The sequence below is a fragment of the Epinephelus lanceolatus genome, chromosome 7, assembly GCF_041903045.1.
Source record: "Epinephelus lanceolatus isolate andai-2023 chromosome 7, ASM4190304v1, whole genome shotgun sequence".
Lineage (NCBI taxonomy): Eukaryota > Metazoa > Chordata > Actinopteri > Perciformes > Serranidae > Epinephelus > Epinephelus lanceolatus.
The window spans coordinates 28,321,879-28,347,814 of record NC_135740.1 but is presented as its reverse complement, the minus strand read 5'-3'; the positions used below and the strand labels follow the sequence as shown (position 1 = coordinate 28,347,814).

The window sequence follows — 25,936 nt, the reverse complement described above, 5'->3', positions numbered from 1 at the left end:
CAGATATATGGTAAATAAAATGATCATTTAATGACTTTTAAGGCCTAATATTTATAAAATTGACCTGCAGACACCCTGTAATGGAATTATTAAAATTTCTTTTAACAAAATATTTAAGGGCTACTCTCTGTGATTGTTGCTGCTTCCCACTGATGCCATGAGGACTAAACGTCACATCTTCATAAAATGGATGCCATATATTGTTTTGTCTAAAACTAGGAGTTAGCATGAAGCATAAGCTTTTCCATACTGTCTCTCTAGATTTCCAAATCAGCAAGTACAATCGAATTGTCTGTTGAGGTCATCACTTCAACTTGATTACATGAAAATTAATGAGTTACAAGTGAGATAACTTATAAAACTCATCAACAGCACAGCTGTTTACACTGCTGTCTGATCAGGATGAGCACTGAGGCGATGCAGCCTTTGTTCCATCTCAAACCGCAGTGGATATCTATTATTTGACGGAAACACCTGGTAATGTTTTGTTTTACTTTCACTTTCATAAAATCTTTGAATAAACACAAATAACTCACAGCACACATTAGGATTTGGAATCACTCATATATTATTATATTATGGCATACAAAAATAGAAAACACTGAGTGTGATAAACTACAGCATGATATTCTTAAAGTCATCAAACAGATAAATAGCAATATTTTACTTAACACCCAGAGCTTTGTCTAAAAAGTTTGCAAACATCTTTGGCTGTCCGGGTAAGAAGGGCTGAAGGACAGAGAGGTCCATCGTCCTCAGTGTTTCTGTCAGGGTGCTGAAAGATTTAGTTAAAAAACAAAAGGGCTTGTTACTTTAGATTTGCTACATAACGTCATATATACAAACTGTGCATGTGAGAAAGTCATACCTGCATGTGCAGTACAACAGGTGGGAGTCCATGTGCAGCTGTTTGGCCATCTCCAGTTGGTGGTTGTTCATCAGCTTGTCATTGACAACGACCAGCAGAGGCTTTCCTGCTCCGAGCGCCTCCAAACAACTTCCTGCTCCTGAGGACAAAAACAAGATCAAGTTCATTACTGATGTTCAGAGTCAGTCTGTGTTTGTCCAACTGTTGGTTCATTTACAGCAGTAGCTCAGTCCATAGGAGACTTCGCTTGGGAACCGGAAGTGTCTGTATATAGAAGTACTGAACATGGTGGAGACAAAACAAAACATTTTTATTAGTATTACCATCATTTTTTTGTTAGTAATAGTTTATCCATCTATCCATCCATCCATCCATCCATCCATCTTCATCCGCTTATCCAAGGCCAGGTCGTAGGGGCAGCAGGCTGAGCAATGCACTCCAGACATCCCTCTCCCCAGGAATGTTTTCCAGCTCCTCCTGAAGGATCCCAAGGCATTCCCAGGCCAGATGGGATATGTAATCCCTCCAGTGTGTTCTGGGTCTGCCCCGAGGCTTCCAAACAGTTGGACATGCCCTGACCACCTCTCACTGGAGGCATACTAATCAGATACCCACCCTCCTCAACTGGCCCCTTTCAACATGAAGGAGCAGCGGTTCTACTCCGAGCTCCCTCCAGATGTCTGAGCTCCTTACCCTACCTCCAAGGCTGAGCCCAGCCACCCCACGGAGGAAACTAATTTCAGCTGCTTGTTTCCACCGTCTCATTCTTTCGGTCACTACCCACAGCTCATGATCATAGGTGAGGGTCAGAAAGTAGATGGACCAGTAAACCAAGAGCTCTGCCTTTCAGCTCAGCCCATTCTTCACCACGACTTTCCTGTGCAACACCCACATCACTCCTGATACAACACCAAACCACCTATCCATCTGATCAAGACCCTGAGATACTTGAACTCCTTTGCTTGGGGCAGCAACTCTCTCCCAGCCATCACAGACTGGTAGTAATATTATCGCTCAACATCACAATGACAAGCGATAGCACACATGAACAGGGACAGTGTGACACAAGCATGTTGTGAAAACTTTAATATGCTTTTGAAAATGGTTGGCAGCGATAATGTGTGGTGAACAAATTAGTGATAAACTGGATCAAATTGCAAAAACAAAATTATGATCCTTTAGTACACACTAGTCTTCTCTTTGGGTAAGATCTTACCTAATAAACAAACAAATACAGTTGTTGGGAATTGAGAAAAAAAGGAGCGAAGCAGCACAGTTGCCCAAATGCAAACAGGCTCCGACCACAATCTTATCCAATATTCAATATTTGCTCAGCATCATCCTGTTTCAAGTAGTTTGCTCGATGTCCTCATGTCGTATATGTCCGCTGCCGACACTCTGCAGTATCAACCATCAGTTTTCTGTTCAATGTTTGCACAGTGCGGTCATACCTATATTTGTTTTTGCTTTGAATTCCGCAGAGTCATTGATGTCCTCTGCACAGGAAATGAAAACTATCTGATCTGGCTGACATTTACATTTAATAACTTTAAATGTGCTTTTAAAAAACAACAAAAAACAAACAGTAGTTTGGTTTATGAAACAGCTTTAGGAGGATTTGTTGGAATAAGAAGAATGTTGATTTAAAATGTGACCAGGATTAACGGAGGGAGCGAGTGGTCAGGCAGCAGGAGGTTTTCGATATTTAACTCACCTGCATGGCTGATGACAAGGTCAGCCTGCTTCATGTCTTCAGCTATAGAGTCTTTGAATCGATAAGCCTCCAGTCTGACGTGTGGACAGCTGTCGGCATCTGGAAGAAGAGATCCTCTTCCAACCTGAAGAACAAAACGCTCATAGCCACGAGCCTTTAAAGCCTGTGAAGAGAAAAAAAAAAAGTTACTATAACACTGGTCACAAGTTGACAAATTCACAAATGTATGTTTCTGCTGTTACTAGAAAATGTATTTCACATTTTGGATCCATTGTTAAGTCTTGAACAGGTGATTTCTTTTCTGAAGTTCCCCCACTAACCATGAGAAAGAGCAGGTCTGAATTGATTCTCAATTTCCTAAGAATGAGCTTCAAAACCTGACACCTGGCAGCATCGCATTTTTTTTTTAAAGAATATCTTTATTATTAATTATGTGTCACATCTTATTCATATACACAAACACATTTTTTTTTTTTACATTTATCCGCCCCTTCGAGAAAACCCCCCCCCCCCGCCCCCCCCTCCAAAGTTGAACATTCAGCACAGCAGTCAGTCAGTCACAAGCATGGTAGAATATCATATGGCAATAGTAACGACAAAAATTAATAATATAAAATGGAGAAATAAGTATACATTACAATAATTAAAAAATGATATAGAAAATAAACTAACAAATAAAAATAGTAAAACAGACAGCAACACCTCTCCTTTAACATTCAACTGCTATTCCCTGGTCTGGGAAGCACCTTCCAAAATATGTTAGATATTCTAGGTCCTACATAATCGAGAAATGGGGTCCATATATGGTAAAATAAACCAATTTTCCCTCTGGACCAGTATGTCAGATATTCCATGGGTAAAAGGTCAAATATTATCTTATGCCAATCTAAAACTGTAGGTGGCTTATCTGAAATCCATTTCAGCAATATAGTTTTACGTGCAGCATATGTTAAAACGTTCCACAGTTTCTGACAATGAGATCCTTTTATTCGTGGGTGTGGTAATCCCAACAACAAATATACTGGGTCCAGGTCCACCTCCTTATTAAAAACCAAATCTAATTTCAAAGCCACTTCTACCCAGAAATCCTGGATATGCACACAGGTCCACACAGTATGCATAAAGCTACCAACTTCCTTATTACACTTCATACACAGAGCTGATTTCTTTGGGTCCATCTTATGTCTGAGTTCAGGTGATATCCGAAGGCAATGCAGTAATTTAAATTGTGATTCCTTTGCTCTATTACATATGGATATGTTGTTAGCATGCTCCCATATGTCCGCCTCCATAGCTTCGTCTATTATCACCCCAAGGTCCTGAGCCCATGTTTGCATAATTGTAATGTTAGCCTTATTGGACTTATAAAAGGCCTCATAGCATCGTCTTACTATAGCCTTATTGCTATGTATTTTGTACAGTAGTTGTTCAGTTGGTGACATTTCCAGAGTAAATTTATGCTGAATTGGATTCTGTATAAAGCTCCTGACTTGTAGGAATCTAAAAAAAATGTGTGTGATAGTTTGTATTTCAGTCTTAATTGGTCAAATGACATCATTCTGTCCCCCTCAAATAAGTCTTTCAAAGTTGTGATACCAGCACTTTCCCACAGTGCAAACCCATTATCTGTCATCCCTGGGAGAAAATCTGCATTTCTTTGTATTGGAGTAATTGGAGATAAAACATCAGTTCTTTTTTCCCATTTCTTAATCATGTCCCAAGCCTTTAGTGTGGATTTCACAATAAAATTACCATCTGCAATCTCTAGTTTATTCTGATTCAGGATAAATGGGAGACTAGCTAATTGTAACGGTTTACCTAAGTTGTATGCTTCAATATCAAGCCAAACAGAGTCTGGATCATTCCGTACCCAATCTACTATATATCGAAATTGAGAAGCCACTTGATACAGTCTAATGTTGGGAATTGCCAATCCTCCCTGACCTAATGGCCATTGCAATTTGGCTAATTTAAGTCGTGGTCTTTTGCAGTTCCATATAAATGACCTAAACCAACCATTCACCGTCTTGATAGTATTATTATTTAGTAGGACTGGGATCATTTGAAATTTGTAGAGCAGTCGAGGTAAAATATTCATCTTAATCAAAGAGATTCTTCTCAGCATCGAGAGTGGTAAGGAAGACCACCTCTCTAGGTCATCGTGGATGCGTTTAAAAAGAGGCTGAAAATTTGCTTTAAACATCCTTTGCAGCAGAGGAGTTACAAAAATACCTAGATAAACAAAACCTTCTGTTGCCCACCTGAAGGGTGATAAGCCAGGGGAAGGGAGTGGTGCACCTGACCCAATGGCATGGCAGCATCACAATTTTGGTTTCATGTTTCTTATTTTGTGGCTGTTGTTATTAATAACATTACAACTGGCCAAGCTACATTCAGGCGCTGCAGTTCCAGAACTAAGCCAAACTACTATTAATGTGACACAAGGGCGTAGATTTCATTTCAACAATGGGATGGATATCTATGAAACAAGGGGGTTTGGGAGTGTTCTGCCACACATTTTTGAGCATCAAACATTTATTTCCTGCATTCTGATGAGTATTTATGCATCAGTCTGTGTCTCTTCTATGTTAATGTCTTTAATTTATCAAAATAAAAGTCCTCTGCTACTTTCATGTTTAATTAGGGGGAGATGCATCCCCTGCGTCCCCGCTGAAATCTACACCTATGATGTTGGAAGTGCTATGACATAAGATCTGCTGTGAAAAGGGTACTTCTAATTTGATAGTTATGAATTTCCTACATACTGCACCAGGGATGGAAATTAGGTTACCACTGTTTCTGAGTGGTGAGTGAGGCAAATCTAGCAGCCATTTTACAGCATCTGGCTGGTGGCTGGTGCTCATTTCCTACACTGACTGTACTCAAAATAAAGTTCATAGTTTACACATTGGTGGAAAGTAACTTAGTACAGTGGTTCCCAACTGGTGGGTCGCGGTCCCATTCTGAATGGACCTCAAGTGACTCACAAATGTGTCAAGTTTATAAAAAACAACAACAACAACCACCCTTTATTTTGAAGTAGAGTGAATTTCTGGCACAGATCTTTTATTTTAAAGTGCGATTTCCTGCTGTAGAGTTAGTGAATAACAGACAGCTACGTAACAGAGACAGCAAACTAGCTCAAGGGCATGGCTAATGCAAGTATGACGCTGAATACATTAAACTGTGTGGACCTTGAACCAGTGACGAAGGAGAAATCAGGACCCCGTGGTTGGACCAGTTGGGCACCTTTGACTTAGTAAATTTGCTCAATTGCTGTGCTTAAGTGCAAATTTTAGATACTTCAGTATGGCCATGCTTGTGCTACTGTATACCTTTACACAACTTTAGTTTAGTTTAGGGCTGCCACAATTAGTCGACTAATCGATGACTAATCGACTATTAAAATAATTGGTGACTATTTTAGTAATCAACTAAGCGGTTTGAGTCATTTTTCATAGAAAAGTTCTATAAAAGTACCCCAAAATACTCTTATATCAGCTTCTTCCATTCAAATATTGGCAGCTTTACACACTCTCCCAGGACGGTGAACTAAAACCCTTTGGTGTGAGTACGTCACAAGACATTAGATGACAGAATTTTGGTTTGGGAGAGAAAGACCGACATTCTTCAACATTTTAACACATTTTTCGATAAAATGATTAGTCGACTAATTGAAGAAATAATCGACAGATTATGCGACAATGAAAATAATCGTTAGTTGCAGCCCTAGTTTAGTTTAGTTTATTTTGGTCATTTTCCAACTTTTAAAACTCAAATACTCTGGTAGACAGACAATAAAAAACACTGAGTTAATGCTTTTTTTAGTATTAAAAACAAGAGACAAACAAAAAGACAAAAACAAGATTGAAAAGATGTAGGTTGACGCCTTAGCTTATTACACCTACCCTTTTAACACTGATCATTTTTTTATCAGTTTCCTTTAAATCATACAGAGCAATTAAGAAAAGTAGCCTATAAAAAACTAAGTATATACACATCTTATAGGCCTGTTGTCTACCCAAAAATCCAAAACACATGTCATGTACACTCTGGTGTTCATACTTCACTTTTATATTTGCTAATCATCTTTTGTTTGAATATAATATTTAATCTACAATGTGTACATTTTGTTGCTAAAGATTCAGTACTTTAACTTACGTAAAATATTTAATGAAGGACTGTTACTTGTAAGTAAGTATTTCATAGTGCGTACTTTTACTTACGTAAGTTATTTTAATACTTCTTGGATCACTGAGTAGCAGTGTAGCAGTGACGTTACACCTCTGTTAGCTTAATAATAACCATCGTTACTCACCTGCACGGCCTCTGGACACGTGACGGTTTCAATGAGCTCGTCAAAGCTCGTGGTGCCGACAGTCACAAACACCGTCTTCATGGCTGCTCAACTAAAACTGTTAGTTTTCAAGGTTTCTCAGTATTTTAAACACTTTTCAGACTCCTCTTACTGCTCATCTTTATCCTGCAGCTACACAGCTCACAGCTACTTCCGCCTTACGCAGTGACGTCAGAGCCCTAGAACACTTGTGATGCTGCCACCTCGAGGCCTGGAGCTGTAACTGCTTCAATCAGGCAGGCTGCACTATGGAAAAATACCAGTTTAAAGCCCAGTTTTAACGCCTCTGGGTTTATTTTCTGCACAGTCATACATGAAATATGACAGTAAAGTAAATAAATAATAATAGAAAAAATGAAATGTCACACATTTGTTTCAAGAGATTTGATTTCTGCATTGGTTGTCAGTACAAAGAATTAGAAAGAACCCAATATGATTTAATGTAAGGTTAAAAATGCATACATCCTACAATTTATGAGCCTAATTCACCTGGATTGATGGATTAATGGATTCTCTGCCACTGTGTTCTGGCCTTATAAGCTGAATTTATTTTAGTCATGGTCAAAAATTAAACAGAACTCAGGTCATACTGTAAAATGTCAAATCTTTAATTACACTTTGTGTTATGGGAACATATCAGTATGTCGCTGCAGGAAGGTTATAGTAACAGTTGGTTACACACACCTGCAGAGCTCCTCTTGTGGTGTCGCCCCCAGTTCGCACCACACTTGTATAAAATGTACTGACTATCTGCAGCATAATAATGACAGTGTGACTTATACATGAGACATTCAGCTGAAGGTAAGGTTGGATTATCAGCCAGGGAAAGGCCCACTGTCTCATTAGTGCTCATAACAATAGAGCCACAAGGTACAAAAAAAAAGAACGCAATGTGGTTAAACCATTTAAGGATCAAAATGCAAAAACATAAACTAAACTAAAATAAATCCTTTAAGATCTTTGCAAAAAACTTTTTTATTCATGGTCAGAATGCAACAGAACTGAGATCATACTGGTTAATGTCAAATTTTCAAATACACTTTGCACCATGTTATGGGAACATTACAGTATGTCACTGCATAAAATTATAGAAGCAGTTGGCCACAAACACCAGCAGAACTCCTCTTGTGGTTTCGTCCCCAGTTTGCACCACACTTGTAAGCAAAGTACTGCCTTTCTGCAGCATTGCAATGACACTATGAGTTATACCTACTGTAAGACTTAGGGCTGGTTTTTAACAGTAAGATAAGACACAGTGGAGGTTTCTGGCACAACTTCACCGACTGCCAAGGTGCATGAAGAAGGGAAAGAAGTCTAAAGAGGTCAAAACACTTGTGGTATATAGAACATCTCTATAGAAAGACCAACACATTTTGGCTTGTGGCCTGAACTGTACAAGTGCTGCAAGAGTTGTGACCTCTTAACTATGGTAAGAAATGAAAGGGGTTCTGCAGTCTTCCAAAAGCATGTGTTATATTCTACACTTGTGTATTCCAGGTGATATTGCACTCGTGTATTTTAATCAAACAGCCACAAACCACCCAACACAGAGCCGACAAGAAGCTGAACGACATAAGAAGGTAAGTCCAGGACCATACTGAAGGTCATCCACATTATACAGAAGTTAAGGAGAATCATTCACCTGATATGAAAGAGATTCAGGTTGGAGAAGGGAAACTTTAACTGCAAAAAGCAAAAGCAGTGACAGCTAAAAATATTTATTAATATATAAATATTTATTTCGCTGCAGATGTCTCATATCATGTCCAAGTCTTCAAAGAGTTGCTGTCCTTTCAGTTTATGACATGTAAGCACACCTGTAAAACAGAGCATATAAATCTGGGCAGTGTATGATGTGAAAACTTCAGACTTCCTGTATGTGGAACATGCAGGTGTACACCAGCAAACCTGCTGATGGAGCTCGGCACAGAGGAATCAGGGCATTTATGTTTGTACATGACACCGACAGCTGCGTGCATTATCACTGTGGCTGATAGGCTCACTTCATATGACCTGAGTTACGAGCTGTCTCATATGGTCCCCGTGGGAACCTGTAGGTCAACAGAGGTCACTAGAGTTCAACTGGGCTAAATGTGTTTACATGTGAGTTTTCTTTACATGTTTAGGGGACCTTATGTGTAGCCACCTGTGTTTTTCATTCATCTGCTGGTTTCACAGCCTCACACTGAAAGTCACAAACAGTCTAAACAGCGCTGTTTAAATCCGCTCTAAGATCACAGGAGTGACACAAAGGGACTTGACATGTTTTTGCGACCAACAAATCCTCCAGAAAGTGACAAGAATCTTAAGTTCCTCTGGACATGTTCTTAAAGATGAATTTTCTTTGCTGCCATCAGGGCATCGTTATGTTTTACCTGCTTGCATCTCTATAATCCTTCATTCCCTCTGTGATTTGTCTTTTAAATTTCCTGTAAATGTTTTTTTAATTGATTTTATTTTTGTTCTGTTCTTTATTCCACAGGATTCCTTAACATGTTTTCATTTGTTTTTAATTTATTCATTTTATACATTTTGTTTATTACTCATCTGTTTATGTGTCTACATGTTGCTGTATTTTACATCATGTGTGCAAAGCAAGCTCTGGTAGGCCCCTGGTAGGATCAGTTAAGTTGTCTGAATCTGAATATCTAAATTTTGATGTGAAGCAGCACTATTCTGAGAAACATACATTTTTCTTGAGAAATACTCTTTTCTGGTACTCAACATTCCTCTGGATTTCAAAGGGAGATATTTTACTTCTTTACAGTCCATGAAGTGTACTTAAAAGCTGTAAAATCAGTGAGGAACATCCTTCTTTGTCAGAGATTTCAGTGAGAACATCACACACATCACAGCAAATCTGGACCATCCTCTTTTCTTAAACAGGTTCATGTTATTATTTATCTCGTGCAATAAACAGCCTTACTTATAAACCATGGCTTCTTAACACTTTTTCGTCACTGTCACAGTTCTCTTTGTCTTTATCCCATTAACTTTTTACACTGTGCTGCATGTATTGTACCAGACCAGCACTTTTAATGTTGCAGCTGTCTTATTGTTCTTATTGTGTTTATGATTTACACCATCTTGCTGCCATTGTCCTCTTGTAGGACAATAAAGACCTGAACGGAGCTGCAGTTTCCTATTACTTGTCAGATAAAGCTTTAATATAAAATGTGCTGCTGTCTGTCAACCTGACCAAGTATATAAGTCACAATTAGCTCCAACTCAACCAGCTGCATGAAATTCTGCTTCCAAATTATCACTAATAATATAAAACCAATAATAACAATCACTAATCATCAATTACCAGTAATAATACGACACTATGGGTAGTTGTTTAACTCTGCTGCTCTTACTGTCCATACTTTAAGTACATTTAAATGCTCAAGGTCATATGTTATGGTTTCGTCCTAAGATCGTCTCTTTTTGGTCAGACATCGTCTCTTGGTAGCATAAAATTTCTGATATTCAATTTGAATTTAATCATTAATTGGCCTGTGTGGCTGTTCTGAAGCTTCTCTTACATTGCCACGTACTGAACAGAGGACCCTGATGGTCGGCATGTTCGTAAGGAGGATAGAAAGAGGACAATTCTTTAAGAATGGATGGCTACCAGAACTGTAGATGACTTGAGCGACCAGTCTTGGGGATACATCTTGAGAGACTTTGAAACAGTGCACTTGGTTTGCAGGATCAATTTAGCACTAGGGACCCATCAATTAGGCATCTTAATCTTCCCATCTATTAGCTGAGTCCCTACAGTGTGACACCAAGCGATTACTCTCAGCCAGTTTTCCTTTTTGTTAATGTAATAGGCTAAATGACTGCAGTTCACCAAAGGCTTGCTTACTTATGGAGAACCATAGATGTGATAGAAAAGTTATAGAGACCATAAAAGAGGCATTTATCAAATATTTTACAACTGAATCAATGAGTCAGCCAATAAACAGGCAAAATTACTGTGTAATAATTGTAACTATTTCATTGTCCAACTAGATATAAATGAATGACATGCTTTATAAATGTTTCCATGACACTTGTAGTGGAAACCTGAACATGGACAGAGTGAAGGAACAAGCTGGAGCTGCTCTCTTTAAGGCTCCAGTCTCCTGAGCTACAATTAATTTTTAGTCGTGTTTCTGTTTGAGGTGAGTTTGTTTTGTTGCAGCTGACAACACAGCGACACCGTTCTTTGCCTACAACTCCCTTGTGGTGTGGCCAGAGATCAACCCAGCAGGAACCAGGACAAGACACTCAAAATGAGTTTTTCTCCTCTTAAGGAGCTTGGAGGAGCTGTGGTGACCCCGCTGCTTCAGAGACATCACACGGCAGCTGCCAGCTCGGTGAGAGATGCAGAGGCTCAGCGAGCACCCAGCAGCTCCACCTGACAACCGCAGAGCGAGAAGAAGAAGAGCCAGCTTTGTGCTCTGTGCGATGTGAAAACTACAGCAGCACCATGTGTGACACAATGCACGAAGAAGAAAAAAAACTTGCAAAGCGCACACCAACTCCGCTGCACTCTGCCAGTCTGCAACGGGAAGTGGAAAGTGTAGCCTGTTTCTGTGAGTTGGTATTTTTAGATGATGCAGCTTCAGACTAAGTTTTAACTCCTTGTTTTCTCTTCTGTCACTCATCACTCATCACTGGACTGGCATTATGAACTAATCTATTTGTGGTCAGGAGGAACAAACACAGTCATCAAAATCTCTTCTGATAAACATGTGTAACTATTGGGTTAATAAGAGGAAACAGGTGCACTTCTCCTGCACTTAACTGTAGTTGGGTTTTTTGCCCCATAAGGACATGTGTGAGCGTGACTGCACAATGTAATGGCTGTAGAGCAGTGACAACATCACTGTTCAGACAGGTTCCCTATAAGCCTCACTTTCAGCATGCAATTCTGCCTGCCACCTGGTACGATGTCTCAGGAAAATGAAAGGTTAATTTACAGCACAGAGGAAGTGCTTCAACCATTGTGCAACCAAAACAGGAAGAGGAGAGCGCTTCTGTTTACCCGGTAGGTGATGGTAGCTAACCCCAGATACCAAAGAGTATCAGTGTAAGTTCTCTGCAGTTATTATCAGCAGTAGCAGAAATGGCAGACAGTGAAACCATCGTAGTAACTGTGAAAACCAAAGTCGTTGCCTGGTCTGAGGAGAATGGAAAGCAATCCAGTTGTCTTTGCGACAGCAGTGCCAACCATACCAAATGAAAAAGGCTGGGTGGGGTAGGGGGGTTGAAAAGTTGTCATTTTCCACTTAACCTACTAGTTAAGGAGCAACACTATTTATTTGTGGATGTATTTCTGTGAAAAATGTCAGGGCATTTTCATATTAGGTGCGATTGTCTCTCCTCTCTTCTCCTCTGCCATTCAGCTTTCAAATAAGTACTACGTTCGAATACACTTGCGCCATTATTAACATGACATTTTTGTTGTGCTACAGTTTAAAAAAGGGCGCCACAGATGGACACTGCTGCCCTCAAGACTGTTATCAGCAAAGATTGACAGAGCAGCGAAGTGAAGCTCTGCTCCTAGCCGGAGGAGAAGCCACTGCTGTTGCGCATGGAGCTCTCTGCCTCCCACAGGAGCTCCGACTGCAGGTCAAAGGTGGCAGCAAAGGCAGGTCTGGGTCTGTCTGCTGCAGGTTGCACTGCTGTCTGATATGAGACATCAGTTTTACATTGAGACCATTTTTATAACCAGGTAAAAACGCGTCATAGTTGTGTTAAATAGTAGTCCACTTTCGTGTTTTGGTACAGTTGATGTTCACACCTGATGCGTACCGTACCTGTGTACACATGAACACTACTCAAAGCCACCCTTTCAAATGGACAGTGTTCACACTTATCAAACAAACTGGACTTCAGGGTCAAGTGTACTCACATCATGGCCCTGTCCCTAATTTGAAAGCCCCCGTAGTCTAATATTGTTTATCGATGTATCGCTGTGTATTGGATCAAAGATGATACTGTAACTGTGCCCAGTGACAAAAGCAGAAAGGCCAGCATGTTTATTACCAAATGACGACAGCTTTTTATATCTTTGAGAAGAAAAAAACAAAAGAAACATGAGACCAGGGTGCAACAGAAATTATTTAAGGCTCTGTTAAATCCTCAGCTTTGAAAACAAAAAAATGTACCATGTATCCTGAAAAGACACAGAAAGCAAGAACTAGTATAAAATTAAAAGTTTAAAACTGGCTACCCAGGTCGTTAGTTTTTAATAAATAGGTTACTATAAGAAAAAGAAAAAAAACACAAAGTTAAATCTGATTAACTGTGCCAGAACTTTTATCAAACCACATTGCAGCGGGAGTTATTTGATGACAAGAAATCAGCGTCTCCTGGATTTAAAGCAACACACGTCATGTAGTCAAAACACAAATATGCACTGTGAGCTTCCTTTGGTCGTTCCAAAATCATTCTCCCACAGAGACTCCACGAGAAAACTGAAAATGGAAGACCTGCGTCCACACAATTCATGCCTTGTAGAGACTTTGACAGAATTCAGGCTAAAAACAGTAAAATGGCTCTTCCTTATCACTTCAAGTTGATTTAGTAGAACATTTTCAATTTTGAGCATGCATGTTTTCAGATGAGTTTAGCTGCTTCGGGCTACTGCAATACTAAAAAGGTAAATCCTTGATGTTACAGGTTTAATCCACAAAGGCGTACATCCTGTCTACGTTTCCTGAAGCTAAAAAACTCGCCGCTGTAGTCTGTGTCAGTTAGAAGAACTACTTTATACAAGATTTTCAAAATAAAGCGAGCAGCATACCTGGGCAGCAAACTGGTCGAAGTATGCATGCTTAAAAGTCAAAATGCTTCAATATTATGAAATACTTTGTCAAATTCCAAACTTGAGACATAATACAAGTAATAATAAAGTATATAATAGTGATTAAAGCAGCTTTAAAAAGAAGCTGCAACCTCACAAACACTCCTGCTTATTATTTCAGGGATACTGCCGACTAAAAGGAGAGAGAGAGAGAGAGAAAAAAAGAATGAAATTCACAGATGGCCGTTCTCACTCATTACAAGTTCGTCTGTCTGACTCTATCCTGGGTCATCATCGCAAAGGCCATTAAGGTTGCAGCAGAAACGTCTTCTAACAGTTATGATATCAAAAATAGGACCGACGTCTTTCCTGTCAGATGCTCTGTGAGAGACAGTCAGAAACCACATTGAGCAGAAACTTTACCAGCTGTGGTAAGGTTTTGTCAGTTTGTCCCCGGGTTCATGGTTCATCAAAATCCTTGCGGTGATCGAGACAAATGATGCATCTATAAAAGGAGGAAAAAACAGCTCATGAATACAAGTTTAAAGGGCTAAAACTGGCATTCTCATTGTGCATCTGTGTGGTTACAACAGGCAACATCTGTCACAGAATCTAAAGTGAACTTCCTGTTTTGGAACATAATTTCTTTTTCAGGATGTCACATTTTCCTCTTTCTCCGGCTCGGCTCACAGGACTGTCTGCTTCATTACGGCCCTGAGCTGCTCATACAGTTGTGTTCTTCATGCCACATACTTTCTGCAATCTTATGATAACAAGCTAAACCAACGGTTTGCACAGAGCAGCACCACCCACTCGTCTTTCTCACTTCCAGCCGAACCTCTCCTCTCCCTCACACTGCACTGAAACGCCACACAGTCATCCATTTGTCACATTTCCCGACAGCTTGTGAACCATTTTACACCGGGCACTGCAGGGACATTTTATCACGTTTTGTAAAATTAGTGAGTGGCCAACTGTGCTGTGCTCATGAGCTCTTTGGGGTAGCCCGAATATGAATGCAACCATGCAAGGGAAGACAGGAATGGTGGTGCTTATACCTTTTCCTCACTGTACCACACAGGCTGTGCAGCACTGTTCCTGCTTCTCCGGCAGCGTGGAATAATTCATCTGTCGGACGATCTCTGCGAACAGCTCATCCACCATGGTCTTGCTCTTGGCAGAAGTTTCGATAAAAGGGCAGCCCCACTCTTGAGCCAGAGCTCGTCCGTCTGACCCGGCCACCTCGCGCTCAGACTCCAGGTCGACTTTGTTACCGACCAGGATCAACGGCACCTTCTCGAAGCGCTTCACTCGCACTATTTGGTCTCGCATTGGTCTGATATCCTGAAAGATGAAGAGGGAGAGGACATGAGTGTGTGGTTTCTCTGGAAAACTGTGTGTAGCATTGGAACAAATAATCAGTATGTCAGTGAAGTTGTTTTCCAATTCCAAACTACAAACGTATTCTTATCAGATTTCCAAAATGCAGGTCACAATGGAAAAGAGAGAAAATAAGGCATACTTTAAAATGTCTGTGTACATACTTCAAACTGTTGACTTTAGAGTGTCCTGTTGATGTAAACACACACACACACAGCTGCCAATAACTGAGCATGGTGGTGAAACAGCTACATAAAGATTTTAGACAACAAATAGAGAATAATATCAAACATCTTCCTTTCTCTTTGTAAAGTTGGCAACAGGTTCCCAAAGTTGCAATTTGAGTGTTGGTATTGCATCATTTCCTGTTTGTATAAAAGACTTCAGTGCACTAGTTTTTTGCACACCAACTGTGAAACAGTATACAATGAGAAGAAGAATATATTACAGATTGTAATTAGCACAAGTACAGAAACTGGGACACGGCGTAAATCATAATACATTCCCTGTATAGCTTCATTATTACACAAGTACTACAGTCCTTTTTAAACCTGTAAGTTATGTTTGTGTGGTTATTTTTAGCTTTTTGTGGACATTCACTACTTTGCTGTTTCTGTTAAACACAGTTTGACCTAATTCAAAGGTTTTCTTTACTCTGACATGAAAAAGCACCCTCCTTTTCCTGCATATATTTTAATATGAACCTGTTTTGCACGCTTGGTAACTCAAGCTGACACTCAGTTTACACTTGAATGACGACACACTTCCATTTTTTGTTAAAAAGTGTCAATGCACTTATTTACCCAGGGTCTCGTGTGTTTCTACATAATAGCTTAAAGCTGAACAATTGTGCAGTGAATAAATGTAGCATAAGTTCCTGATTTTGGGGATTATTTTACAATTTTGCTCCACAATTACAAATACATTGTGCCACATAGTCAATGATCGTTTTGCAATACACCCACAGATCTATATAGCCCATTTAATGATGCAAATTCACCATGACTAGAGCACCACTGGCTAAAAATGGTTGCATTTAAGCACTGGATTCAATTTTTGCTTCAAATTTATTTCCATTTTCTAATAATAAAGTAGATAGTGCAGAGCTATGGAAATAGAAGTGTGAATCACACCCAAATATAGCACATAAACGCTGTGATTAACTACATTGCTATGCAGGGTTTAAGGTGTGTGGTTTCAGGTATGTGAGGTGACACCAGGTACCTGGAATGACTGCTGGTTGACCAGGCTGTAGACCAGGATGAACCCCTGTCCGTTCTTTATGTACAGATCTCTCATGGAGGCGAACTGCTCCGTCCCCGCCGTGTCGAGGATCTCCAGCACGGAGGGAGACGAGTCCACCTCGATCTCCTTTCGGTAAAAGTCCTCGATGGTGGGGTCGTATTTCTCGATGAAGGTGCCGGTGACAAACTGGACGGTCAGCGCGGACTTGCCGACGCCGCCGCTGCCCAGCACGACCACTTTGTATTCTTTCATTGGGGCGGTCGAGGCAGGCTAACTTAGCAGCTAACGACTTAGCTACACTGCTATACTCGCTCCAGAAACATTTATCAGGGCTTTTAAAAAGCTAACAAGCGTACTGACAAATGTTAGGCGATGTATAATAACTCTTCTTCGATCACATAAACCCGAGTGTAGCGCTCATGCTCGTTGTTTTTCTTGCGCTGCCTCGCTAATTAACGAGTAAAAGTTGACGTCCGTTAACGTTAACTCTGGTGTTAGCTAGCATTTAAGCTAGCTCGCTTCTGGCTAAATTCACGCTGTCCCATGCTCGAGCCTCAAGCCTTCACATCCGATCTGATAAATCACAAGTACCGAGGACTCATTCACGAACTTGCTGTCTAGCTACTGACAGCAAGTCACGCTGATACACACTACACTTCCCCTAAACACAGCATGCCAATTCCTGCACACACACACAGCAGCCCGCCGGTGTCGCAAAACGCAGCACTGGAGATGTCCGTCCGTCCGGGCCTGGTTCTGGTTCCGGCCCGGCCCGGCGCCTTGGCACCCGGGCGTGCTATCGACGGACACACTGCAGATTCAGTATTGTAATCCGAGGGTCCATTGGCTACAATTTGTAGCTGCTCCAGTGTATGTTTGACTCTGCGCTGAAGAGGTTTGATTACAGAAAGGAAAGCTTTTTCCACCAACTGATTTCCTGAAGCTAACAGTCTGGTTTCCGTTAGCGACGACAAGACGTCCGGTGTGACTGTTTTCACAATAAAAGCCTCTACAGGAATGAAAAAAGCTTTACAGTTGCTGCAAACATAAAAGGCGACCACCACCTAAATTAAGAATTCAAATGTATTATTTCAACGGCCTATAATTTGACAAACTGTCGTTCAAAGCCAGATACCAGAGAAGTAAGTCTCAAACTTGTGATGTCAAGTGTAAAGTCTGGAGCTGCTCCATAGATGGTAAATGGGATACTGATTTTGTGGACCCACAGAATGGGCATAGTTCCAATTGAATCCTAATAACCATTTGACCCCATTGCAAAAGTTAATCAGTTACTTCAGAATGCCAGAAACTGTAAGCAGCATCTTATGTGGTTAGTGGTTAAAACACATTCTATGTAACTGCAGTGTCCCTGGTTTGATTTTGGCTGAGGAAAGTTTGCTGTATGCCATACCCATGGACGGATTATCAAACAATGGGCCCCTGGGCACAGATATGCAAAAGGCCTCCCCACCTCTCCTACATAAGAGGACAACACACATGGTTTATAGTTGTTGAACCTCTTTTTGTGTTGTTTTATGTGTCTTTGGGTAATTATGTCTCCTTTTTGGTCATTTTGTGTCTCTTCCTGGTTCTTTTGCACATTTTTTAGGTATTTTGTGTCTCTTTGCAGTTCCTTTGCATCTCTCTGGTCATTTTAATCTCTTCTGGGTCACTATGTGTTAATTTGAGTGACATTTTGCAGGTGACAGAGAGGGAGACCACCCTTACACTTTGGACCCCTAAGCCTGCATCCAGTGGGTCTGTTCAGTAATTCTTCCATGGCAATATTAATCATCTTTTTCTCTCCCTGTTTCCTTACTGTACCTCTACAATCACTAAAAAATAAAGACACAGCGATAATTAAAAAAAAGTATTATATAACTGAAAGATAAATGTCAAATGTATTACTGTTGCAAAACAATAATTATGAATCAACCCATATTTCATTTATGAAAGCTTAAATGGTGTAAATTAAGTCAGCAGATGTGTCAAAGGAAGTGAGTAAATTTTGTCCTCCAATGGATCACCTTCTCTCACCTTGCTATGATGATGTTTAAATGTACTCCAGGGTGTGTGAGTACACTGTGACATCATTGTGCCATGTGGTTACAGATGCAACAGACATAAAACTTTGAACCAGAGAGGCCAGTGAAATACTGATTTTCAACCAGTTATTAAGTTACTCCACAAAATGTATGAAATATAAATTCTACAGTTGGTATTATTCATGGGTTTTTTTAATTATTTTTTGCATGATTCTTGGAAAAGTTCCTCCAAAACTACAATTATTTTGTCAAAAAACAAGTTGTTTAGTATGGTCTAATATGTACATTTGCAAAGCGCTTAAGCTTAAGTAAACATTGTCGCCTGGAAGATCATTGAAGGCAGAGGTAATGGCCTACATCTTTTTTCCCCCAAGTATTGATCAAATACTAGCTTTAACCCAGTGGAATTGCAGTTTTAATATTTCAATATACTGTAAGACTAAGTTCATGAGATATCCATGACTTTAACTGAAAATGTAACCTTTATTCATATAAATATCATCATGTCATACACAGGACAAAACCTCACAATCCATGAGATAAACAGTCCCTTTAAAGGTGACACAAAAAGATGACAATCAACAAAACACACCACAAGAGGATCACAATTATGTGTTTTATTAAAGGTCAAACAGAAATCGCAGAACTCATCATAGGCACAGTAACTTACTCTTAATAGCTTTACACTGCAAAATAAATTGGCATGTAGCACAGCAGCACATACAAGCACCACAAGCAGAAAACAGAGTGAAACGATAGATGACTAAGAAACAGCAGTCACTTTCAAGTCTGTCCTAGAGTGTCAGAGAGAGTTTTTCATATGGCTTAGTCCTGAACAGTCTTTGGCCCTCATCATCTTCCACGGGTTGCCATTCAGTCTGCAACTGTACCCAATTTAATAACGACTCACCAACGAAGGAGTTTAAATAAAGGGATGTATTTTACACACACTCGGTACATGTGCTGTTTTAAGTCAATTTAAATGTAGAAAGTAAAAGAGGACAACTACATCCTGCATGATAAAGGCACGATTACAACTAAATTGTTTTAAAATAATGACAACAACAAATCAATTTCAAAACAAAATCACAGTCTTATTCACTTGTTGGTGACTGGAAACCCACAGTATGTTAAGTCCACTCCATGTGTGGAGTCAGAGGGCTGTGAACCGATTCACCAGGATGACTCAGTCAATCCACTGCTAGGACAAGTGCCATGGCAACAAAATCGTTGGCTTTAATAGCAATTGAGGAGCATCACATGTCCAAATCTGCAGGAACACAGTTGCTAAGGATGTTGCTGCTGCTGCAAGGATAACATTGGAAAACCAGGTTGTTTGCAATTTTTGACTAAAATCCTGAGGAGAATTCAGATTTATTGTTGTTTTGGATAATGACACCAAGGGAGCAAAGAAGAACCCATTTCACAAAATGACAAAAGTAAAGTGAGTTTAAAACCCTGTGAAGACATCTCACATCCACGTCCCTCCACAGTCTGATTCTTGTATCTGCTCCTCTTTTATTCCTGACTGCTTTTCAGCCTGCAGGTGGAGCTGCTCTGTGCTTTATTTTGGTGCATTACTGAGAGAGGAATGCACCTGCGTTTAAAGGGGAACACCACCTAAATGAAGATGTCCAATATGTTCATCCCATGGCCTGAGAAAGTTCAATCAATACTTGTGAACATGAGCTACTCTCTCTCAAACCAGAGAAGTAAGTCTCAAACTTGTGATGTCATCAGGTATAAAGTCTGCTCTAAAGACAATGAATAGGAGACTTATTTTGTGGACCCACACTGTTTGTTTTTTTTTTTATACCCAAATGAGCTTTATTCTGTTGTAGTCTTCTTAGCAGTGAAACATAAACGTTCCCATATAGTCAGATCATTCCCCAGTGGTTCCAAACCTTTTCCCTTCAGGGAACCACTTTTCTATCATTGAGTAAACTGGCGACCCCTGACTAAGTGACCCATTTTATTTTAGTTTTCCTGATATTTCATGAACTTTTAACACAGTTCTGTCTGTGTTATGCAATTGTTCTTTTAGCTCTTTGGTTGTTTTAACTGCTGAGCGTTGCTTTCTATCAGAGAGTGAAGACTAAATGAATGAAGCTTTCGTTGAGGTGTTCACCGTGCCATGATCCTGGGAGATTACAAGTTTATACCTTTAATAATCTAAATTATACAACTAACAATTTTATTTAGTTTTTTTTTAATAGACATAATTTAAATGCTGACATATAGGCCTGTGTATTTGTAAGAATAATGTTTTTTACACCCCTTAAAACCAAGAGGACCCTGTGACCCCCCGTGATGCTCCTGGCCCCAGGTTGGGAACCACTGATCTGGACATCTTTCACAGTTCATTGCCTATAGAGCAGCTCCAGACTTTATACTTGACGACATCGCAAATTTGAGTTTGTGCACTTTAATTTTGGGATTTGGGAGAGAGTTGTTCTTGTTATATTTCTGGACTGTCTTAGACCACAGGAATAACATGTATGAATTTTGAAAATGGGTGTAGTCCCCCTTTAAAGGACGAGGTTAGTACTGGTTTATTAAATATATTTCAGACTGTCTATAATCTTCTAATCCACCATTTGTGTTTGATGTCAGGGTCAGATATGATAGAAACAAAAATATCCCTGTAAATGAACAAAAAAAAGCTTTTATAAAGCAAACCATTTGTGGTTTACAGCTAGGCAATGTCATGCTTGGCAAAGAACAGGGCTCTAGCAAACAAACAAACAAAGAAAAGGACAGATCCCTCAGAGCAATCTTTTGATACTGTAATAAAATGATAGACATACTCATATCATTAACAATACATTGATTTGATTTTTAATCAACTCTTTTATCTATATTTATTCAAAATAAATTTTGAGTATTTTGACATAGTTATGTACATAAGTGCAAACAAGGTGAACATCACACATTCGTATACACCTCAGCAAGGATCGACATCACCCAGCACAGCTGGGCACAAAGAGACTTCTGGACCACCTTCTTGGCCAAAAAACTAAAAACAGAACCCACTAATGAAGCTCCGTGCAGAGGAAACTGAGCGAGGGCCAGTCAGTCTGCAGGAAGTGAACAGTGAGGAGTGTTTGATTTTACAGAAAAGGATGAAGATCTTTCCATTAGTCCAAAAGCCTCTTTAACCTTCCTGACAGACAGGTGTTTGCTTTAAAAGCCAAAGTCCATTCTTATTTCTCAAAAACACCATGTACAAGAACAAAAAAAAAACAATTAAGGTCAAATAAACAAAACAAAATAAACACCTGATCTCCCCTAAGGACCTTTGGATATTACAAGGATTTAAGTTTTCCATACAAAATATTTAATCACGTCGCAATAACAAGACAAACTAATTAGACATTCCCTTTTTGAATAAGTTGGTGATGTATGTTATTTCAATTAATGTGAAAAAAATCACAATTAGGGTAATAGAAAGGTAGCCATGTTGTCATTTTGTTGCCACAGCAACAGCAACTATTACCATTAACAATGACTCCATCATTGTGTACAAATGATTTTCATATTATATATTTTTTTCTTGGTCTACACAAACTATTAACTATGTATAAATGAGTTTTTATTTCCATGCTGTGTTTTTTATGTCAGTTTAAAAAAAAAAGCTTAACTTACCATTAATACATGTCACTTTCATACACAGCTATCACATCTTTATACAGTGATCAAGAAATAAGGCCCTTTGTTTGTGCCCCGGGCAACACAAGTATGCTCAGGACCGAGTTGACTGTCCGCATGCTAAAGGATCTGGTCACTGGACGCAATGATCAGAGCATTTTGCATATTCCAGAGTAATGATTCATGACTGTATGGGAGAAATACAGTGAGGCCTAAAGGAAATCAAGTACAAGAGAATGAGAAAGGGAAAGAGGTAAAAACTAATTTTTCTCATGCCACTCTGCAGTTCCCAGACCACGCTCTTGTGCATACATACGTCAATATATGTACTTCAAAATTCAAATGCCCTCAAGAGGCACAATTTATTAATCAAGTATTCTGTTTTTTTTTCCAGCTGGACAGCAGTTAGTGAAGGCATAATGATGTGAAGGAGGAGGAGACGAAGGCTAGAGGGAGGGGTTTTCTTGGCTGGACAAAGCTAGTCTTTAAAAGCTGTAAGATTTAGACAAACTTAATTGTCTTGACATTCGAATCATCAATTTCATCAAATAGGAGAGAAATATTTCAAGGACTCGAGAGAACATAGCTGCTCAACACACTCAAAAACAGGGGTAAAGGAAAAGTACGTTTCTGTACCACAAAGTACATTTCTTTAAAAGATGTTCGATAACTGGTATATAGCAGGCTAGGAGATGTTTGATCCACCATGTAGATAAAAATGTATGATAGGTTGAATATATACTTCAGCATTTTGGGAAATTAGTTTAGCCTATTTGTTTTCTTTAAAGGGGTTAGATCAGAAGATTGATATCACACTCACATCTGTGCCGTAAATATGAAGCTTGAACCAGGAGACAGTTAACTTAGCTTAGCATAAAGACTGGAAACAGGGGGAACACGTTAGCCTAGCGCTGTAGAAAGTAGAGTGAGACCAATAAATCAACCAATATTAGCTTATTGTAGATATGTTGTATTAGAAACTGCAGTCAAAATGCCAAATTAAGCTTGGGGTAATTTTGAAATAGTGTCAATAGTACATAGTTTGTTCACCAGATAGCACTGAGAAGATAAGGTATGTCACATCAGTACTTTCTAAAGGCCCGAACATACTTGGGCGGCACGTACGCGGAACGGACTCTGCGGAGGTCCGCGCGGACTCAAAGCGGACGTCCGCAAGCCCTGTGCACGCAAAGCTCAGATTTTACAACCGCGTGGACTTCGCTTCGCGCACCAGTGACTGCTCAGCATGTATTTTTCACATCGCGGGGATTTTTCACGGACATTTTTACAGGAAACTACAACGCGGAAGTGCGCTCGACTATGAAAGCCCGAATGACTGCGGACATTACTCGCGGAGTAAAGGCCCGAGTATGTTCGGGCCTTAAGTCCCGCCCCTTTTCATTCTGTGCTCCAATAACAGTTGAGCAAGCTTTGGCCGAACCTCGGTCGACTTTCCTCTGTTCTGCTATACTTAGCTAGCTATGCTACATGCTAAGATTATAAATGTTGAAAAGACAACCAAGTTCTGAAGATGGTTAAAAGATGTGGCTGGGGACTGTCACAATCTTTACAGACACATTACATTATATATATAGTCACATCTTAAGTTAGCTAATGTTAGCAAAACACAAGCTAGCTAGCTAACATATTGCTAAAAGGATTTAGCCTGATGTCAGATCACCAGTATCAGCCTTGTTTGCTTCCTCATGATTTCTGTGGTAATATTAAGGATTTGAAAAAGGCTGGTGACGTATTTTTAAGAATGACATGAATTGTCGTTAGCCAGAAAATATAAAGGCTAATGCTCCTTTGTTAATATTATCTCTGTGGGGCTATGTTCCTCCCTTAAGTAACTTTTGTGGTTATTATTTTGTATAGACACAACATCATCATAAATAAATCGTCCCATCGCATACTGTAGCACTTGCTGTTAGTTTCTGTAAACTAAATTGCCTGCTATACACACTGCTGCACCTAGCTAAGCTGCACCAGCATCGCCATGTCTCCTTTTGTCAAGCTTGTCCGACCTAGCAACAGTAACTAAGTGGGCGGGACTTGGAATAGTCAATTTAAAAACCAACAACCATCCATATCAAGACTTTTTATGGTTAGATTTTATGCTGAAAAAATTAATAGCCTCTCTGCTATTAAACTAGTCTGCTAATAACTAATGTTTTAAACTCCTAAGGGCCTGTGTCCACAAAGCATTTTTCTTCAGCAGAAAAGCGGTGGCAGGGCACCAGGGAGCGCTTCATAAAAGCGCTTTTTTAAAATGATGTGCTCCCCATGGGTATGTTTCTATGACAACAATATCTTGACACTAACAACAGCTAGGTAGCTGACAAAACACTACATCAACAGAGGGTTGACTACACAGTCAACAACAAGCTAACAAAGCCAGTGGTGATAAAAGCACTACACTCACCAGCAACATACAGTGTCCGCCATCCATCTGTTCCCAAAAAAATTGCTTTTCTGTTTTTGTTGGGACAGCAGACAGTAGCCTAGCTAAAGTAGTGGCAGTGGGAATATTCTAGAATGTCACTGACATTGAGCGCAATTACATGAACATGAATAACCTGTTAATCAGGGTTATCTTGATTATGATCACATTTGGGATATGATGTTTACATGAGCACAGAGAAATCCAGTTATTCATATTCCCTGAATTCATCCCAGTTTCTTTTGGAGTACTGCAGCTAGCATGTTCAGGTTTCTCCTAATGTAATACGATGTTGAATTGGATGGGTTATTCATTCCTCCTTATTCATGTAAATGCATTCATTGATCGAATCACTTCCTATTGACTGTGTAGTGTGTAAATCATTCACTATATTGTCCATGGTATGTTCACGACTTTCCCCTGTTTCCAGCCTTTATGCTAGACTAAGTGGCAGCAGGTTCTAGCTTCATATTTAACACACAAACATGAGAGTGGTTATAATCCTCTCATTTAACATGGAAAGAAAGCACTCTGTTCCTTTAAGGGACACATTTATACCAATTCAACATGAACAGTCACTAATGAGGTTGCTTAGGTGGTAAAGGGGGGAAAGCATTCACCCACCCAAACCCAGGATCAGTCCCAGGAAGCAGTGCTCCCAAGCTGTTTCCATTAAACACAGTTGACAGTGTTAATGGGTGGGAAGCCAGTGAGGGATTACGTTCCTGTCACAGCGCTAGCAACTCCCACTGGATGGCCTGTCTACACTGTTACTTCTGTGTACAGCCTCCCCAGTGGGAACCTACACAACCAGGAACTGTAGTACAAGGAGTACTGACCAATCCACATTATTCAAATAAAATGCCAAAAAAAGGTCTGAATGCTAATTTTCTTTTGCCCAGCGATTATACCATGTTTATAGGTGCATTTTGGGCACTTTGGGTACTTTTGAAGGGAGGGGTACAACAACTGACTGGCAAGAAATGGTACTTCAATGTACCTGTACGGTGTACATTTGTACTTCAAAGAGTACAATTCTGCTCTACCTTTTCCGAGAGTGAAAGATATTTCTAAAAGTAGTCACACCATCCATTGACATTAAATATAAATCTATATAACAATACACATACTTTAATATGTCTTAACACAGTATCAGCATGGTACCTATGTGACCTCAGAAATAGTCTATATATAGTGAATCATTACATTTCAACATGCCGGTCTTTTAGAAGGGCATGTGTAGAGTTTTTGCATTAGATACATTCACGACACAATAACATTATTTAAAATGAATAATGTTCAGTGGGAAATGCCGTAATATCTGCAGCATTTACAACTAACCAAATATGTGATTCATTGTCTTTTTCAACACACTTAAGTATGCACACAAGTCACTAATTTATTTCTTTACATAAACGATAAGACAGCACAGCTGTCTCAGAGAAGAAACTAGTA

At 39.7% G+C, this 25,936-nt stretch overlaps 2 protein-coding genes across 2 annotated transcripts; both read right to left on the bottom strand.

Moving 5' to 3' along the window:
• Positions 1-550: 550 nt before the first annotated feature.
• On the bottom strand, positions 551-7,111 carry LOC117251680 (UDP-N-acetylglucosamine transferase subunit ALG13). The gene is made up of 4 exons (XM_033618181.2): positions 6,901-7,111; positions 2,583-2,745; positions 869-1,007; positions 551-775 (listed from the first exon to the last, which is right to left on the bottom strand). Exons 1-4 carry the CDS (start codon positions 6,979-6,981, stop codon positions 664-666), a joined length of 495 nt encoding a protein of 164 aa, XP_033474072.1. The 5' UTR covers positions 6,982-7,111; the 3' UTR covers positions 551-663.
• A 5,816-nt stretch (positions 7,112-12,927) lies between these two features.
• Positions 12,928-17,299, bottom strand: rap2c (RAP2C, member of RAS oncogene family). Its single transcript, XM_033623448.2, has 3 exons — positions 16,325-17,299; positions 14,779-15,064; positions 12,928-14,225 (listed from the first exon to the last, which is right to left on the bottom strand). The coding sequence occupies exons 1-2, from the start codon at positions 16,595-16,597 to the stop codon at positions 14,786-14,788; spliced, it is 552 nt and encodes a 183-aa protein (XP_033479339.1). The 5' UTR covers positions 16,598-17,299; the 3' UTR covers positions 12,928-14,225; positions 14,779-14,785.
• Between the last annotated feature and the right edge of the window lie 8,637 nt (positions 17,300-25,936).

Excerpts from the sequence above, each read along its gene's own strand:
- rap2c (XM_033623448.2), bottom strand. The coding sequence starts at position 16,597 with ATGAAAGAATACAAAGTGGTCGTGCTGGGCAGCGGCGGCGTCGGCAAG. Across the intron at positions 15,065-16,324 it reads TCAACCAGCAGTCATTCCAG|GATATCAGACCAATGCGAGA; the intron begins GTACCTGGTGTC and ends TTCATCTTTCAG.
- LOC117251680 (XM_033618181.2), bottom strand. The coding sequence starts at position 6,981 with ATGAAGACGGTGTTTGTGACTGTCGGCACCACGAGCTTTGACGAGCTC. Across the intron at positions 2,746-6,900 it reads CGTGTCCAGAGGCCGTGCAG|GCTTTAAAGGCTCGTGGCTA; the intron begins GTGAGTAACGAT and ends TTCTCTTCACAG. Across the intron at positions 776-868 it reads CTGTTGTACTGCACATGCAG|CACCCTGACAGAAACACTGA; the intron begins GTATGACTTTCT and ends TAAATCTTTCAG.